The 15,103-nt window shown below is 49.9% G+C and overlaps 1 protein-coding gene across 8 annotated transcripts in view; it reads left to right on the forward strand.

The window, feature by feature from the left end:
• The window catches only part of GGT1 (gamma-glutamyltransferase 1), a 56,628-nt gene extending 41,625 nt beyond the window's left edge, over positions 1-15,003 (forward strand). For 7 of the 8 annotated variants that reach the window (XM_063415623.1, XM_063415624.1, XM_063415622.1 and 4 more), the window contains 12 exons: positions 3,903-4,064; positions 4,752-4,879; positions 5,103-5,192; positions 6,181-6,373; positions 7,516-7,673; positions 8,509-8,658; positions 9,105-9,241; positions 10,148-10,335; positions 11,141-11,268; positions 11,558-11,670; positions 12,669-12,782; positions 14,182-15,003. In XM_063415623.1, the coding sequence (XP_063271693.1) occupies positions 3,907-4,064; positions 4,752-4,879; positions 5,103-5,192; positions 6,181-6,373; positions 7,516-7,673; positions 8,509-8,658; positions 9,105-9,241; positions 10,148-10,335; positions 11,141-11,268; positions 11,558-11,670; positions 12,669-12,782; positions 14,182-14,325 (1,701 nt within the window). In that variant the 5' untranslated portion in view covers positions 3,903-3,906 and the 3' untranslated portion in view covers positions 14,326-15,003. Of the gene's footprint in view, positions 1-3,004; positions 3,144-3,902; positions 4,065-4,751; positions 4,880-5,102; positions 5,193-6,180; positions 6,374-7,515; positions 7,674-8,508; positions 8,659-9,104; positions 9,242-10,147; positions 10,336-11,140; positions 11,269-11,557; positions 11,671-12,668; positions 12,783-14,181 lie in introns of those variants that run through there. The other variant, XM_063415620.1, reaches the window with a different exon arrangement.
• The last annotated feature ends 100 nt before the right edge of the window (positions 15,004-15,103 follow it).

Below are 15,103 nucleotides of genomic sequence, written 5' to 3' on the forward strand. Positions count from 1 at the left end.
GTCTTAAAATAAAAAATGTTGAATTTAATGCTAAAATTTCTGCTGGGAGACATGAGGGATTTTTGTGGAAAAAGTTGCTTCAAGAGGAAATGATTGTCTCTTTCTCAGTGAACTCAGAGTTTGATCTACATTGGGCAGAATACTACATGCCATTAGGCTTCAGGAAATCCCGTGCCTGTGGAGGAGTCTCAGACTGTGCTCACAAGAGCTCTCCTTGAGTCACAAGAGCTCCCCTTGAGCTGCACCTGAGCAGCCCCTTCATTCACAGGCTCAGTGCTCAGCTCTGTTCAGTGCTGGTTGTCTCAGCACGAAGCAGGGAGCACTGATCCCACTGAGGCTTTCTCCTGCAGACTGGTGTGTATCCACTCGAGTCTGCAGTGCTGGGATTACCCAAGAGGGGGGTGCTGGCTGCTGGACAGGAACCAGCACTGTCTGTCAGGAAGGCTTTTAACTGAGCTCAGTGGAGCTGCTGTGTTTCTCCGGGGACTGCTTTGCCCTCCTTCAGGTGGGAGCAGTGCCTAGGTCTGAATTTGGAAGCCTCTTTGGGTTTCTTCATGGCTTGGCTGAACCAGTGCTTTAGTTCCCTTATCGCTGGTGGAGCTGAAGACTGTGTAAGACTTTGATTAAAATATCTCGTGATGGGGCTTCATAGTTTGTCACAAGGGCATGGCCTGTGTCCTGTGACAAGAGCCCAGATGTCCAAACTATCCCTGCATTTCCTGTGCTTCCTGGGGAGAGGAAGGGTGGATATCTCAAAGCCAATGGTCCAGCAGTGGCTGCAAGTGGGAGCACAGGGAACTCTCAGGAGCATGTGCTGAGGTATGAAGCTGTTGCCAGATGGGTTTGAAGCAGGAACATGTTAGGTTAAAGTTTGTGGTTAAAGTTTTAGGTGTTATCAGTGGATGCTTCATTTACTATTTCATTTGGGAGCAAAGCAGTGCCTGATCATGCCTGGAGTCCTTTGTCGTCCCCTGGTATCCCACTGTTCTCTCCCCACTGCTTTGTGGCCAGTACATCTCCTTCTCCTCTCCCCATTTTCCTGGCACTTTCCCTGACCATGGCAGATTCCTCATCTCTACAGAATGCCCCAGCCCTCTTGGCAGAGATGTCCGACCCTGCATCTCCTGCCTGACACCAATCAGCAACCCCCTGTTGCACTGGGGTACTTTTAATTCAAACCCAGTGTCATGTTTGAATAAGGTTGTGCATGTTGTGACACGTCTGAGCACAGCTCAATGGGGCTGCTTGTACAAGCAGAGCTCTGCTGCTTGCTGGTGCTCCCCCTCTGCTGATGTAAATTAGGGCAATCAGGCTACTTTTTAAATTCCATGGCTAAGACTGGCTGGTGGACCTTTGTGACAGTAAGGAATAATTGTATTGCTTTTAATTGCTTTATAGCCCTTCTCTCCTGGAGACCTTTTCCTGCTGCCAAAGCACTCTGTGACTGAAGCCAGGCTTCCAAGCAGCTGGATTTGGCAGAGATGTGGAGGTTAAAGGCAGCCTCAGCAGAGAGTAGCTGGGGAGCCTGCTCAGGTGGTGGCTTGCAGCTGCTGCTCCACTCCCAATAATAAATCATCATGGGAACTCAGCTCAGAGCCAAGGTTCAAACCATTGGTCCAAAAACTCAGCTGTTTCTGCAGTGTGCCTGCCCGGGCACAAGGAGTATGGAGAGGTGGGTTAGCAGTGGATATCTGCAGGCTCCTGATCCTTCTCCTGATTTCTGTACATCAAACCAAATGCACATTTGGCTCTGCTGTGCCACAGTTGGGAGGGCAGTGAGGGCTGTGCTCCCTTCTAGGGTCAGCCTGGGACGGGCTAAGGAGCTTATGGGAGCTGAGCTGGCAGCAAAGGTGGAGAGGATTATCCTCAGCTGGGTTTGCTCTCTGCTCATTGCTGCAGAGGAGAAAGCTGCAGGTCTCCAGCTCATACATCTGCTGCTTCCTGGGCAGATTGCACAGATACCTCTGCATTCAGAGCACTCCACTGAGTTGCAGAGGCACAGGGTGGTGCCACAGTACAGCACAGGGTCAGTGTCTCTGCATGGCAGCCTGTGTGTGGTGCATGTCTTATCCTCATGCCTGGCAGGCCAGGAGCTGTGCCTGAGTCATGTGAAGTTGGTTGGAGGGCCCTTTCCAAGGCCTGTGCCCTCAGCAGGGCACAGCAGGGAGCTCCTCGGGCTCTGTGGGATGCTCACAGGTGTGATCCCATTCCAGAGAGGAGCTGAGAGCAGAGGCAGTGCCTGAAATCTCCCCTTCTCTCCTGCTGTCGGAGTAACTTGCCTGATGAGGCAGTAAACTCTGCAGGGCCCAGCAGTGAGACAAGCAGCTGTGGAGAGGAGCTGCAGAGCCCCAGCCAGGAGCCCACGGGTTAACTCAGCACTAAGGGGCTCGAGCCAGCCCAGGCTTGAAGGACAGCCCAGCACAGAGCAGCCTTCAGCCCAAACAAAGTACCTTCTGCCGAGCTGGGGCACAGATAAAAGATCCCATGGCATTTCTTGTGAAGCCTGGAGGAGACTGCCAGTGCTGAAGCTGAAATCTCTCTGCCAACAAACAAAACTGTCTTTAAACTCTGTGGCTGTGTGTGAGCTATTGTTGGGGACATAATGGCTTCTCTGTTTCCCTGCACAGTCATTGCTCTGCAAACACACCACTGGTCTCTTTTAAAAGTGGTTGAGTGTAAATTAAGTTCTAGAACCTGGAAAGAGGTTTCATCCATTTACTTTTACTACCCTCAAGTGACATTTGTTTACAGAGCAGCACACAGAGCAGATTTACAGCTCTTTTACCTGGATGGAGATGGGCATCTTTAGTGCTCAGACTGAGACTCACAGATACAGGGCTTGGACAGTAAATGTGTATCTCTGGTTTAAGCTGGGGGTGAGGCTGGGGGGGCCCTGCTTGCTGATCACCCCCCTCTGAGAAAAGTGTTGGTTTGGCTGGCCTGGCCTGTTTCCTCTGGTTAGCTCAGTGCTGGCACCCTCACTGCTGCCTAATCAGTGTGGCTGCTGCAGGGCACTGAGTGCTGCTCTGCCTGCTGGAGTTCACTCTGCCTTGGGCTGCTGGGCATCCACAGCAGGGTTGGTGCACCTCTTCTCCACCACAGCTCCATGGACTGGCTTTTCTCTGAGGATGGCAGATGCTTTGGTAAGGTAAAGGACATCTTGGCTACTGTATTGAAGTTGTGGTAAAAACCCAGAGCTGCAGTACAAAGGGGGAAGGTGGTCTCTGGAGGCAATATTATTAATTTAGGTCTATTTTGCTGGAATGGTCTTGTAATGGAAAAGAAAATGGGTCACAGAGTAGCTGTTCAAGTTGTCTTTGCTGAACTGCCTGTCCCACCAAGGTGGCAGTGACTCTTCACCCACTCGATGGCTCTCCATCCATCCCCGTGGGTACCCAAAGGGCTCCTTGGCATTCTGTGCTCACTCTCACATGAGCTGTGAGCCCTGTGCAGCCCGAGAGCAGCTGAGTGCAGGACTGGGACACGTGGGGACCTGGGCAGTGGCCATGGCCCTCTGGAAGTGCCCAGCTCATGGGGAAGGTGCTCTGGCCAAGGGCCCCAGGCAGGAATGGGTGCTGTGCTCATGTTGGGCTGGTAACTTTATCCAAGGTTGTTTCCTAATGACCTAGATGTGTTTTGCACTGGTCCTTGGCAACCTTCCAGACAGAGACTACTCCACAGACACGGCACTTAAAATCAGATTACATGAAGTTAAATTTTCATAAATTTTTTTTGTCCTGAAGATGACATCAGCCATGACTAACAGCAGTTATGTTCTGCTCCTTGGATCTGGAGGTGTTCCAGTAGGTGATGTTTCCTGCCTGCTGTGAGGCAGGTTCTAGTGCTGGTTGGAGGATGTGAAGGCGGTGGCAGCAGGGCTGACGGTCCCTCTCTCTCCGCAGGAAGATGAAGACGCGCTGCGTGGTGGTGGCGGTGGTGGCCGTGGCCCTGCTGGGGCTGGTGCTGTTCCTGGGGCTGTTCTTCGGGCTGCGCTCCGGGGACACGCACACCTACAGGAGCGCGGCCGTGGCCACCGACGCGGGGCCCTGCTCCATCGTTGGAAGGTACCCACCCCCCGTGCCCTGCCTCTCCTTAGCCCCGACAGCTCTTGAGGAGACAGAGCTGCTGCTTCCCTGATGCTCAGGTGCAATCCTTGCAGTTCCCCAGCATGGATAATCAATGCCTAATCTCCCTGTAGAAAGAGGAGATCTTAACAAACCCCAGGCTTTTACCATGCTTGACCAACTTTACTGCAGTTGGTCACAGACAACATAGCAGGCAGAGATTCCTTGGATCCATGAGCAATGAGAACAAGAGTTTTCATTCTAAGTCTTTTTAAAAAAAAATTTATTGGGATATCCTCCCATTCTAGTCTCAAGTGCTGCAGATTTAAGGCTCCTCAGGAAACTTGCATTTCTTATGACAGTGCAATGACTGCGTGTGGAATGTCTGTCCCCACAGAGGGAAAGCCCCACAGAAAATGCCCCCACAGCCCCACTCTGTCACATCTCACTGTTTTCAAGCTGGTTTGATGTGTCTCTAGTGAGGGCTGATCTGGTCTGCACACTGACCATTAAGGGTCTGTTCTCTCTGGTGACAGAAGCTCAGAACTCCCTATTCCTGAGGAACACATAGACTGGGTGTGGACAAATGTGCCCCAGAGAATCCGTCCCAGCTGCTGTGACACGGTGCATGCCCTGCTCCCAGGGAGCTGAGACACTGTCACATGTCCCCTTCCCTTCTGTCCACAGGGACATCCTCAAGCAGGGAGGATCGGCGGTGGATGCCGCGATTGCAGCCCTGCTCTGCGTGGGACTCATGAATGCTCACAGCATGGGCATTGGAGGGGGCCTCTTCTTCACCATCTACAGCAGCACAGGTAAGGAGCAGAGCCACACAGCTGGAGCAGTTGGAGAACTTTTATCTAAGGCTGGTGATTTATCCCACCTGAGAGAAGGTAAACGACTGATGCTCACAGCCTCTGGGGGAATGTCCTCAAAATAATTGCAAAGAAACTGGCTCATGTTGATCAGAGTCCTTCAGCAGAGACCAGGTCTGTGTGCTGACAGCTAAACATCATCTTCCTTGCTCTGTCATTAAAGGAAAAGTGGAAATCATTAATGCAAGAGAGGTGGCTCCAAAAAGAGCATCGGAGGACATGTTTGGGAACAACACACAGCTCTCTCTGAAAGGTATGGCAAAGGCTGTTCACTGCTTTGGGGGGACCACACACCTCCTGCACTCACTGCTACTGCCACATCTACATCAGGAACATGTCTTATGGTTAGGTTCCTGTCTACCTTCAGGATTTCTCACCTAGAAATATCCTGTAAATATCCTCTTACAGTATTTGCAGACTCTGGTCTGACAAAGAAGCTAAGAACAATTCCCTTTAAACTACTCAGGGACCCCATCACTTTCTGCTTTTCATTTCATGAAAAAGCAGATGAATGCAAAGCACTGAGTATGACCTGTTCCACATGTGCCACCTTTCCTTTACACCTCTTTGAATAAATCCTTGTGTGGATCACCTTGGGTTTTGTCAGTTCAAGTGTCCTCCCTAAATTACTTCTTGTGGTGGCTTCAGCTAATGGCTTGGGGCCTCCAGAGAAGTTTCCTTTCAGGAAAGTATTTTCTAATAAGAAATAGAAAGAAATACTGACTAGTTGTCTTCATGGTCACTCTTCTAAGCAAGAAGGAACAGCACCTTGGAGGGGATTTGAGCAGTGTGTTGAACTTCTGGGAAATGCAAGTGAAAACAGGATGGAAGCAAACTGCTGCATCACTGTGCTGTATGGAATCAGTCTGTTCCAGTTGTAGTTACAATGCTGCAACAAAGTTTTTGTCTTAAGTATGTCACAGTCTGTGTCCTCTCACTGTGATAACTTCTGTGTTCTGAGCAGCTCTGCTCTGGTACAGAGCTACTGAGGGGAAATGACCCTAAAACTGGAGATACTAGCAAGAGGACAGAGGGGTTTCAGCAGTTCAGAATACGTAGGCACAAATGTGGGACCAAATGATTCTGTTAATTCTGTTAATTCTCACAAGCTGAGCTGGTCACAGTACACACAAGCCCTGCCTAAAACCAGGACTGGCAGAGATGCCTGCCCTACCTCCTGCTCCATCAGCCTCTTTCTTTTCTTGCTGTGGAAGATTTAACACATTCCTTTTCTGCTCCAGGAGGACTGTCAATCGCTGTTCCAGGAGAAATCCGTGGCTATGAGCTGGCTCACAAACGTCATGGCAAACTGCCATGGAAAGACCTGTTTCTGCCCAGTATCAAGCTGGCAAGAGAAGGATTCCCTGTTGGGAAAGGCCTTGCTGCAGCCATCAAATCAAAAGAGGAGGCAATCGAAAGCAATCCCTTGCTGTGGTAGGTAGAGCAGTTGCTGTTCTATGCAGAGAAATTTGGGGTGGCTGCATTCAATCTGCAAAGTCCCTGTTTGTGTACTGCAGTGTCTGTGAGGAGTGTGCATCCCCTGCAGTAACCACACTCACTGTGCCTGCTGGTGTCACTGCAGATGCCCAAAGGTGCTAAATCATGGGGAATGTTCAGTCCTGACCTTTCAAGGGGGAGAAATTCTACTCCTGAAGTCTATTTGTCTGAGCAAAGGTGGAATTAGAGTAGTGCTAGGATCAGTCTGCCCAATGACAATGTATTTTCTGAATCCCCAGCTTTTCCTCATGCTGTAAGTGCAGCAAGCTCATCTTACCTGCACTTGGAGCAATTGCAGGGTCTCCTTGAACATCTCATCTGCTGTCAGGCAGTGGGAATTTGGGTCATCTCCTACTCTGCAATCAGCCTTCCTCAACCAGGGCCTCTGACCATCCACTTCTTGCAAAAACTCTGAGCATGAAGGGTTTTAAATACTCCTCCAGTTCTTACAATCAAACCCTTAGTGTTTATGTCCAGCCCTGCTGGAGATAATTAATTCTTAATTCTCTCTTTTCCCTAAAATCTTTGCCAGCTGCAGGTTTGCTTCCTACGCAATTGGTAGTGTACATCCTGGCCTATCTCCTGTCCTTCCATCTGGCAGCTCCACAGCAGCACAATCATGATCCATCATGAGGGAGCTAGAGAGGAAACAATCTACCTTAAAGTGATCTAACAAACAGGGACTGAAACACTTCTGGATTTACTGGAAGCTTTGAACCTCACAGCTTAATAGATCACTCTGAACTAAACTGCTGAGTTCAAGGACTGTGGCCCCTCCTGTGCACCTTGAGGCACTCGTTGGCTCCTTGGGTGGGCAGGGAGGATGGTGCAGTGGTGCAAATCCCTGCTGCAGGCTCCATTGAGCACACTGAGCATGTGGAATTGCAGGTCACAAAACACTGTTCAATTTAATGTCACAGTGCCAAGACACGAGGACCCCTGAGCTATGGCTCAGGCAGTTTCTCTTCTCTCCTAGAAGCATCTAGCATGAACACTGGTGATGGTTCAGCTGCCACAGATGCACATGGTTTTGAACTTGTCTCTCAGACCTGATCTTTTCAATCTCCTCTCTCTGTTAGCGAAGTGTTCTGCAAAGGAGGGAAAATCCTGCAAGAGGGTGAAACCATCAAGATGCCCAAGCTAGCCAACACCTACCAGACCATAGCCACAGAAGGAGCAGATGCCTTTTACACGGGAAGCCTGGCAAAGCAGATCATTGCTGACATCCAGAGCGCAGGTGAGAACCAGGACGTGTCCCAGGCAGCAGGAGTGACCACACAGCTCAGAGCCTGGGGAGCAGCCAGTGACCTGCAGAAGCCTTGGGAGAGGTCAGCCCTGAAATGCTGCCTCTGAGATCTGTGGCAACAGGACACCCAAAAGAAGCACTTTAACAGATGTGTTTGAAACTCAGAAATGGAGAGTGTTTACTGTGCATTTCTGTACCACAGAGCCTCCCAAGTGGGTGCAGTTCTGGCTGTAGCTGAGTAGATACAGGCTGATCTGTTTGATTCAGAGCCTGAATCCAACGAGTTTGTACCTAAAACGTTCCATACGTGGTGGTCCTGTGAACTCTGAGCTGTTTGATCTCTCGGTGCCACTAGATGGTGGCAGAATCCTATCCTCACAGCCAGCTCTGGCTAGCTTGGTGAACTTCCTGTGAGTAATTTACTGGCTTTATTTGTGGTGGATAATTACTTACTATATTACCCCTCCAGATCAGAAAGGTGACAGAACATTCAAATTATTCTACCTGTGGGGTAGGGACATTTTGTAAGGACATTTTGTAGCCTGACACTGCTGATGTCCTTTGTAAAAAAAGGTGGATCACCAGAGTTTTGGCTGCTGTAAATCAGCCCAACTTTGTGCTTAGACTATCTGAGCCTCAGATGGATCTATCAAGAAGTAAATCTCATTGGCACACATCTTTGCTTTCTTCACCTTGTTACTTTTTGGATTTGTCCATGTTCCCTCCAATCCTTGCTCCTTGCTGTGATTTGTGGTGATGGAGTACGACCTGCTCTTCCCACCAGAGATCACATAAACCCACATCTCCAGTTTCCTTCTCTTTCCAGGGGGAATTGTCACATTGGAAGACCTGCGGGACTACAATGCCACAGTGATCGATGACCCCATACAGATCCAACTCGGGGAGTTCACCCTCTACACACCCAGTGCCCCCCTAAGTGGCCCAGTTCTGGCTCTCATTTTCAACATATTGAAAGGTGAGAGTGCCACAGAGCACCGTTTTTTGGGGGAGCAAGGCCTCCCTGATAGCCCTCCAGCAGGTGAGAGCCCAGGAGAGATCACAGATGTAGAAACATTCCTCTTCTTCTGTAAACTCAAGGATGTTGCCCTCCTACCTGAAATACAGTTGCAAGAGGAAAAATATTTTCCTGATAGGGGAGCTTCCCTGATACATGTATGGGTGGAACCTAACATGTACTTGAGGCTTCTTTGGAAAGCACCTCTGCAAATACAAATTCTGCTGGTGACTCCCGAGGTGCTCCAAACTACCAGAGCTCCTGAGTTCTCCATGTGGAGATTAGGACACTCCAGCAGCTGCATCTCTGTAGAGACTGGGCTTCAAGGTTATACATTTGACACAGGGGCATTGGCAATCCATTGACCCCGTGCTTTGTGTTCACAGTTGTTTGTCTTCTGTTGCCAGGGTATAATTTCTCTGCTGCCAGTATCAGAACCATGGAGGAGAAAGGGCTGACCTACCATCGCATCGTGGAGGCCTTTCGCTTTGCCTACGCCAAGAGGACTTTGCTGGGAGACCCAAAATTTGTCAACATTACAGAGGTACCTGGCAAAAGCCTTTCCTTTCTGCAACACCAAAGTTGACTGGAACACGGCTTAAAGTTTTTGGGTGACTCCACTTTGTCAGGCATGCTCTGTGCCACTTGCTGTTGACAGGCACTGAAGCAGCTCTGAGTTAAAAAGTGATGTCCTGAGTGGCTCATGGCTGAGCTGTGAGGGCTATAAATGGAGGCAACCTTCCTGCTGTAAGGAAAAACAAACTCTTCCATTCACCAGGAGAGCTGGAGTACATTTAGGTCTAACCCTGTCTGTTTTTATAATGTTTGAAGCCTTATTCATCCCTGTGGCTCTCTAACCAGAGTCCTGCCTGTAGTAAAATGGAGCAATAGATGGAAAGGGGTGAGAATCCTCGTCCCAAGTTTGCACTTTGTGCTTTACATCTGTGCCTGCAAAAGCAGCAGACTCTGACCCCAGCCCAGCTTGATGAACACAAATTTTTAACTTACTTTAGCTTACAAGCTCTGGTCAGACCTTGTCCTTGTCCTTGTCCTTGTCCTTGTCCTTGTCCTTGTCCTTGTCCTTGTCCTTGTCCTTGTCCTTGTCCTTGTCCTTGTCCTTGTCCTCTCAATCCAATCCCATTCCTCTTGTCCCTGAAACAAGTGTAGCCCCGCTTGCCTCACAGCAGTGTGGACATAGCTTTCCCTAGCACTGCAATAATGGATGCTGATCAACTTCTGCACAAAGGGGTGACTGTAACAGCTGCTCCTGTGACAGCTTAAAATGATCTTTTGGCACAATGTCCATCTTCCAAGAAGGAAGACCCTTGGGGGAAAACTGTAGCCTCACTGCTGGGATTTGTCCCTGTTCTGTGGTCTGAAGTACTGGATATCAGCTCATAGCTATGTGTCTCCTCATCTGCTGAGTAACTGCGCTGGGTTTCTCTGACAGGCAATCAGGAACATGACATCTGAGCGCTTTGCGGATGGGCTCCGGAGGAAAATCACAGACAGCACCTCCCACCCCGTTGACTACTACGAGCCCGTGTATTACACTGGAGACAATGCCGGTACATCCCACGTCTCCATTGTGGCTGATGATGGCAGTGCTGTGTCCGCCACCAGCACCATCAACCAATAGTATGAGCTCAGACATTCCTTCCCTGTAGGCCTTTGCCACCTTCCTAGTGCTGGTTCTGGGGCTGGTATCAAACACCACTGAGCTGTCACCTCTGGGGCGGGTGGGGGTCAGCAGTGCTGGTGATGGGCGCTTCTGCTGAGCCTGCAGGTCAGTGCTCAGCACTGAGGCCTCGTGCTTGTGTCAGAGGACAAGATCTGTCCTCTCTCACGTTGAATTCCACCACGACATTCAGTGCATCTGGATCTTCTCATAAGCAGAGCTGTTGCTGCTGGTCCTGATTTCCCAGGCTTTTGGAAGGAATTTGAGCTAATCCAGCTGGCCTGGAAGTGCAGTGTTTGGCTGTGAGTGCTGTCAGAAAGAGCTGTGTTCACACATATGGCCTGGGGTCAGGGTGTGAAGCTTCTTTCTATCCACAGAAAATGTCTCCAGCTTGACACATCCAAGCAAACCCCCAGTCATTCCCAGATGTGCCAACCTTTGAGCTGTGCTGCCTCTGCATGGAGTGCAGTACTGCCCATCTGGAAGGGGCAGGAGTTGTACTGAGGTGCTGTGCTGGTTTTCCCCATGGGGTCCTCTCAGAGAGCTCTAGGAAGGGCTCTGGACTGCCTTTCCTCTGTGTGTAGCTGTGTGTTCATGGTATTAATGCTTCCTTCTCCCTAGGGGTGACAGAAAGTCCTTTACCATGGGAGGGAGTGGTGCTTTACTCCAAACAAATCCCAGGTTTCACACTGCAGCAAATTCTGCTGAAGCTCTGCCTAGGTTTGCTGTGGTTCTGACCTGACTTTGACAATTTGTATTCTCCAGCTTTGGCTCTGATATACGATCCAACGTGAGTGGAATCATATTTAATGATGAAATGGATGACTTCAGCTCACCTTACATAATCAATGGATTTGGGATCCCTCCTTCTCCAGCAAATTTCATAGCTCCAGGTAGCTGTAAACTACCTTCCTGACTCAGTCTTTGGCTGTGTTATGCAAGCTCACACTGCAGCATCTGTGCCATGGGCCACAGGTCTGGGACCTGCAGAGGACAGGGGCAGGAGAGAGTCAAGGAGCTGAATGCAGGGGGTGGTGGGATCCCCAAGAACTGAACAGGACACATGAGCTCAGTCAGGGAGGTGGATGCTGGGGCTCTGGGTTTAGACATGGAGCAAGAGCTGGGAGTTTGTGAGGTGCAGGTAGAAAGCTGAGCCTCTGTGTTGCATCTGTGTCCCAACAGGTAAACAGCCAATGTCCTCTATGTGCCCCTCTATTTTGGTGGATAAAATGAAAAAGGTGAGGATGGTGGTCGGTGCTTCTGGAGGAACAAAAATAACTACAGCAACGGCACTGGTAGGTGATGGTGTGGGCAAATGGGGGACAACACGAGGCAAAATGGGAGAGGCAGCACTTGGGGGACTCCTGTCTGCACATGTGACAGGATCACAGCTGTGGCTCCCTGCTGGGGGCCAGGGGCTTGAAAAGGAAGTTCCTGCCTGGCATTCTAAGGGCCAGACCTCCAGCACAAACTCCTGCCAGGGCTGCAAAAGGTCTGCTATTAAATTGCCTCCTTTGGTGACTCCAGTGCTTCCTTTAGTGACATTTTCTCTGGCAAGTTGTTCTTACCACTTGCAGAAGATTTGCTTTGAATTCTGTTCTCTGGATCTCCATGAGCCTATTTACCTTGTTTAGAGTTGTTCCCATCCAACATCCTTAACTTTGGGTGAAAATCACACAGAGAAGCTAAATAAGAACTCAGGCACGGTGTCAGGCCTGACAGGCAGGGCCTCTGTGAGCTGCTGGGGCAGCACCTCAAATTACCCAAGAGTGACGGCAGCAGTGACTGTCCCCTGTGCCAGCAGCACCAGGCTGGATCTGGCTTTTGGGCTGAGGTAGAGAAGACTGTAAAAACCACTACAAGCAACTTCCTAATCCCTGGATTCTCAGAGTTTTCTCACTTCCCAGCAGCTCCAGCCTGCAGTTCAATCCTGCAGAGATGAGCCAGGCCTAAGGGAACTGTTTGTACAACAGCAGGAAGCTGTAGGTGTGCTTGTTGAGGTGACTGTTGTGTGCTTAGTTACAGCAGCCACCACAGCTTAGGGATCTGATGCTTTTGCTGTGTTAATCTTAGTCACTCATGGTTTCTTTGTGTGGGAATCCTGCTAGGCATATACAAGCTGCAATGTGTTTTGCTTAGCCAAGAGAAGAACCACTGAAAGCCATGTCAAGCAGAAATGGTGCCTTCTGTGTGCTCTGATGAACACCCTTGAGGCACCTCTGCCTGTGTGGCTCCAAGGGTCAGACTTCTTTGAAGACAAGTAATTAATATTGAGGCTTTTTGTTTCTCACAGACCATTATGAATTCCATCTGGTTTGGTTATGATGTGAAGAAAGCAGTGGAGGAGCCCAGAATTCACGATCAGCTGTTTCCCAATGTCACGGAGCTTGAGCTGCAAATAGAAGAGGTCAGTCTCACTAGAGCCATACATGAACTTGTAAGGGTTGGGTTCCTAGTGCTGGGAAGGCAAGCACTGTGGAAAATCACCAGGTTTGGCCAGATGTTCCTAGGTGAGCAGTAGTAAAGCTGGTACAGGTCTAGTGCTGGGTCACAGCAAGCTGTTCAAAGTGTACCTTTAGTCTCAGTCACTCAGGTGTGAAGCCAGTGCATTGAAGAGTGATTTGTATCTGAAACTGAGTATCTGCTTGCAGTGATGTTTGGCACAAAGCACTTGCAAAACAGCAAACCACATCAGAGCCCAGAGCATCCAGCGGTCTAAATCCAGTCAGTCTCAGGGAACTGTTGTCCTGCTGTGTAACCTCCTGATGAATCTGGAAGGCCCAGCCCAGAGCTAGCAAGGAGGGATGCCCAGAGGGACCTGTGAACAGACTTGAAAATGTATTCACAGCAGAGATGTCAGCACAGTACTGTCAGTCAGAGAGCTGATGACAAGGCCTGCCTTGCTCTCCAGACCACTCACCTCAGCTGGCAGCTTCATTCACCCTGAGAAACTGCATGTCCCAGAGGCCTGAGACAGGCACTGGCTCTGTACATATCTCATGCCCCTGTATCTGCCTCTCTGTACATATCTCATCTCTATGTGCCTCTGTATTTGGGAAAACAGTCCTACGTAATGCAGGTTTCTTATCAAACTCTGTAGAATTTCCTCTGTTAATAAGCTTCTTATGAGGGTAACAGCTGAGATATCTGGGGAGGATGCCTTGCTCTCTACAAGTCCTGGGTTTTCCACCACTGCCAAACAGAATCCATCAGTCTTGGCTGTTACTGTGTGAATATCTATGACCAAGAATAGTATTAGTAATCCACACTGAGCACCACAAATACCAAATCTTCTGAATTCCACTTCTTCAAAAGTAGGGCATCCCAGGAAGCAAAGGGAAGACAAGGAACAACACGTAGATCAGCCCTGTCTGACACAGGCCCTGAACACCTGGGTGGCTATGGGGGATGCAGGTGGCAGCCTGCAGCAGGAGCAGTTTCCCTCTGTGCTGTTTTTGTTTGGTCACAGTTTAGGAGGCAGGCACATGACTGAGATCATGCAACAACGGCCAGCATTTATTGATAAATGCCCCTTTTATAGGGTTCAAAATTCCCGTGCTTGAACACCTGCTTGGCCGGGGTCTCAGCACTGCCCAGCTCCCTGGCAGTGATGTGTCTGCATTCAGGATTGAATGGGACTGGCTGGGGTCCCCGTTTGAGTTCAAATCCAACCCATCATTGTCTTACCTGGGGGCTTGTTTATTCTACTCTTTAACAAGCTAGGCTGGTCGGGTTGGGTTCAGTCATGGCCAAACCTCTCTGTGCAGCTCCAGAGCAGCTGCAGCAGTCACGGCTGTGCGTTGCAGGGCATAGAGCAGCAGCTGAAGAGGAGGAGGCACGACACGGCGCGGGTGAGCGGCGGCGCGGTGGTGCAGGCCATCCTCAGGACGGAGCGCGGATGGGCTGCGGCCTCCGACTCGCGGAAAGGCGGCTTCCCTGCAGGCTACTGACCCGCTCAGCTCCTTCTCTCAGCGGTCTCGTGACACCAAGGTGTGTTTGGGGGGAAGATCCTTTAGATCTGCAACTCAGGGACTTCTCACAGGAATGAGAACACATCTACCTGTGATTCTGTTGATGGAACTGGGACAGTTCTCTACAGCCATGACCGAAGTGCCTCATGCCACAGCCGTCTGCTAAGACAGGCACGTCCACCAGGACGTGCAGTACTTACTTGAAGAGTCTGTTCTGCCTTGAAGAGTTTGTTCCCTGCCTCCTCTCCATCCCATGAAGACAGACTGCGTGCCCAGCCTCTGCAGAAGGTCCAGCTCAATCCAGCTGCAGGAAGCGTTTCCCCTGCACGGTGTCAGCTACCAGGAATGTCCCTGTCACTGCTAGAGAAGATATTTGCTTCCTGTTGAGTAGGTGGGAGTTACAGGACTCTGGGACTGGGTTTTCCAGGTTACAAACTAATAGAAGCAGGAAGCCCACCCTAGACTGGGATAAGCCAAACTCACCACTCTGTTAACAAAAGATGTTTCTACATTTCACCCAGTGGATTTTTGGAGATGAGTGGGGAAATGGGGAAATGGCTTCAAACTTTTTTATATTTCTGTTGAGAAGGTCTAAAGGGAAGATGCTACCTGTAAAACTCTGAGCACAACTAAAATAAATAAATATGGAGTCACACATTTTCCTTGCCTGCACAGTTGCTGCAAAAAGGGATGGTGAGAGTCTGTGTGAAAGAAGCTCTTCTGAGATTTTTGTCTTTTCTTCACTGCTTTGATGAAG

The sequence above is a fragment of the Prinia subflava genome, chromosome 19 (genome assembly GCF_021018805.1).
Source record: "Prinia subflava isolate CZ2003 ecotype Zambia chromosome 19, Cam_Psub_1.2, whole genome shotgun sequence".
NCBI classification, from domain to species: domain Eukaryota; kingdom Metazoa; phylum Chordata; class Aves; order Passeriformes; family Cisticolidae; genus Prinia; species Prinia subflava.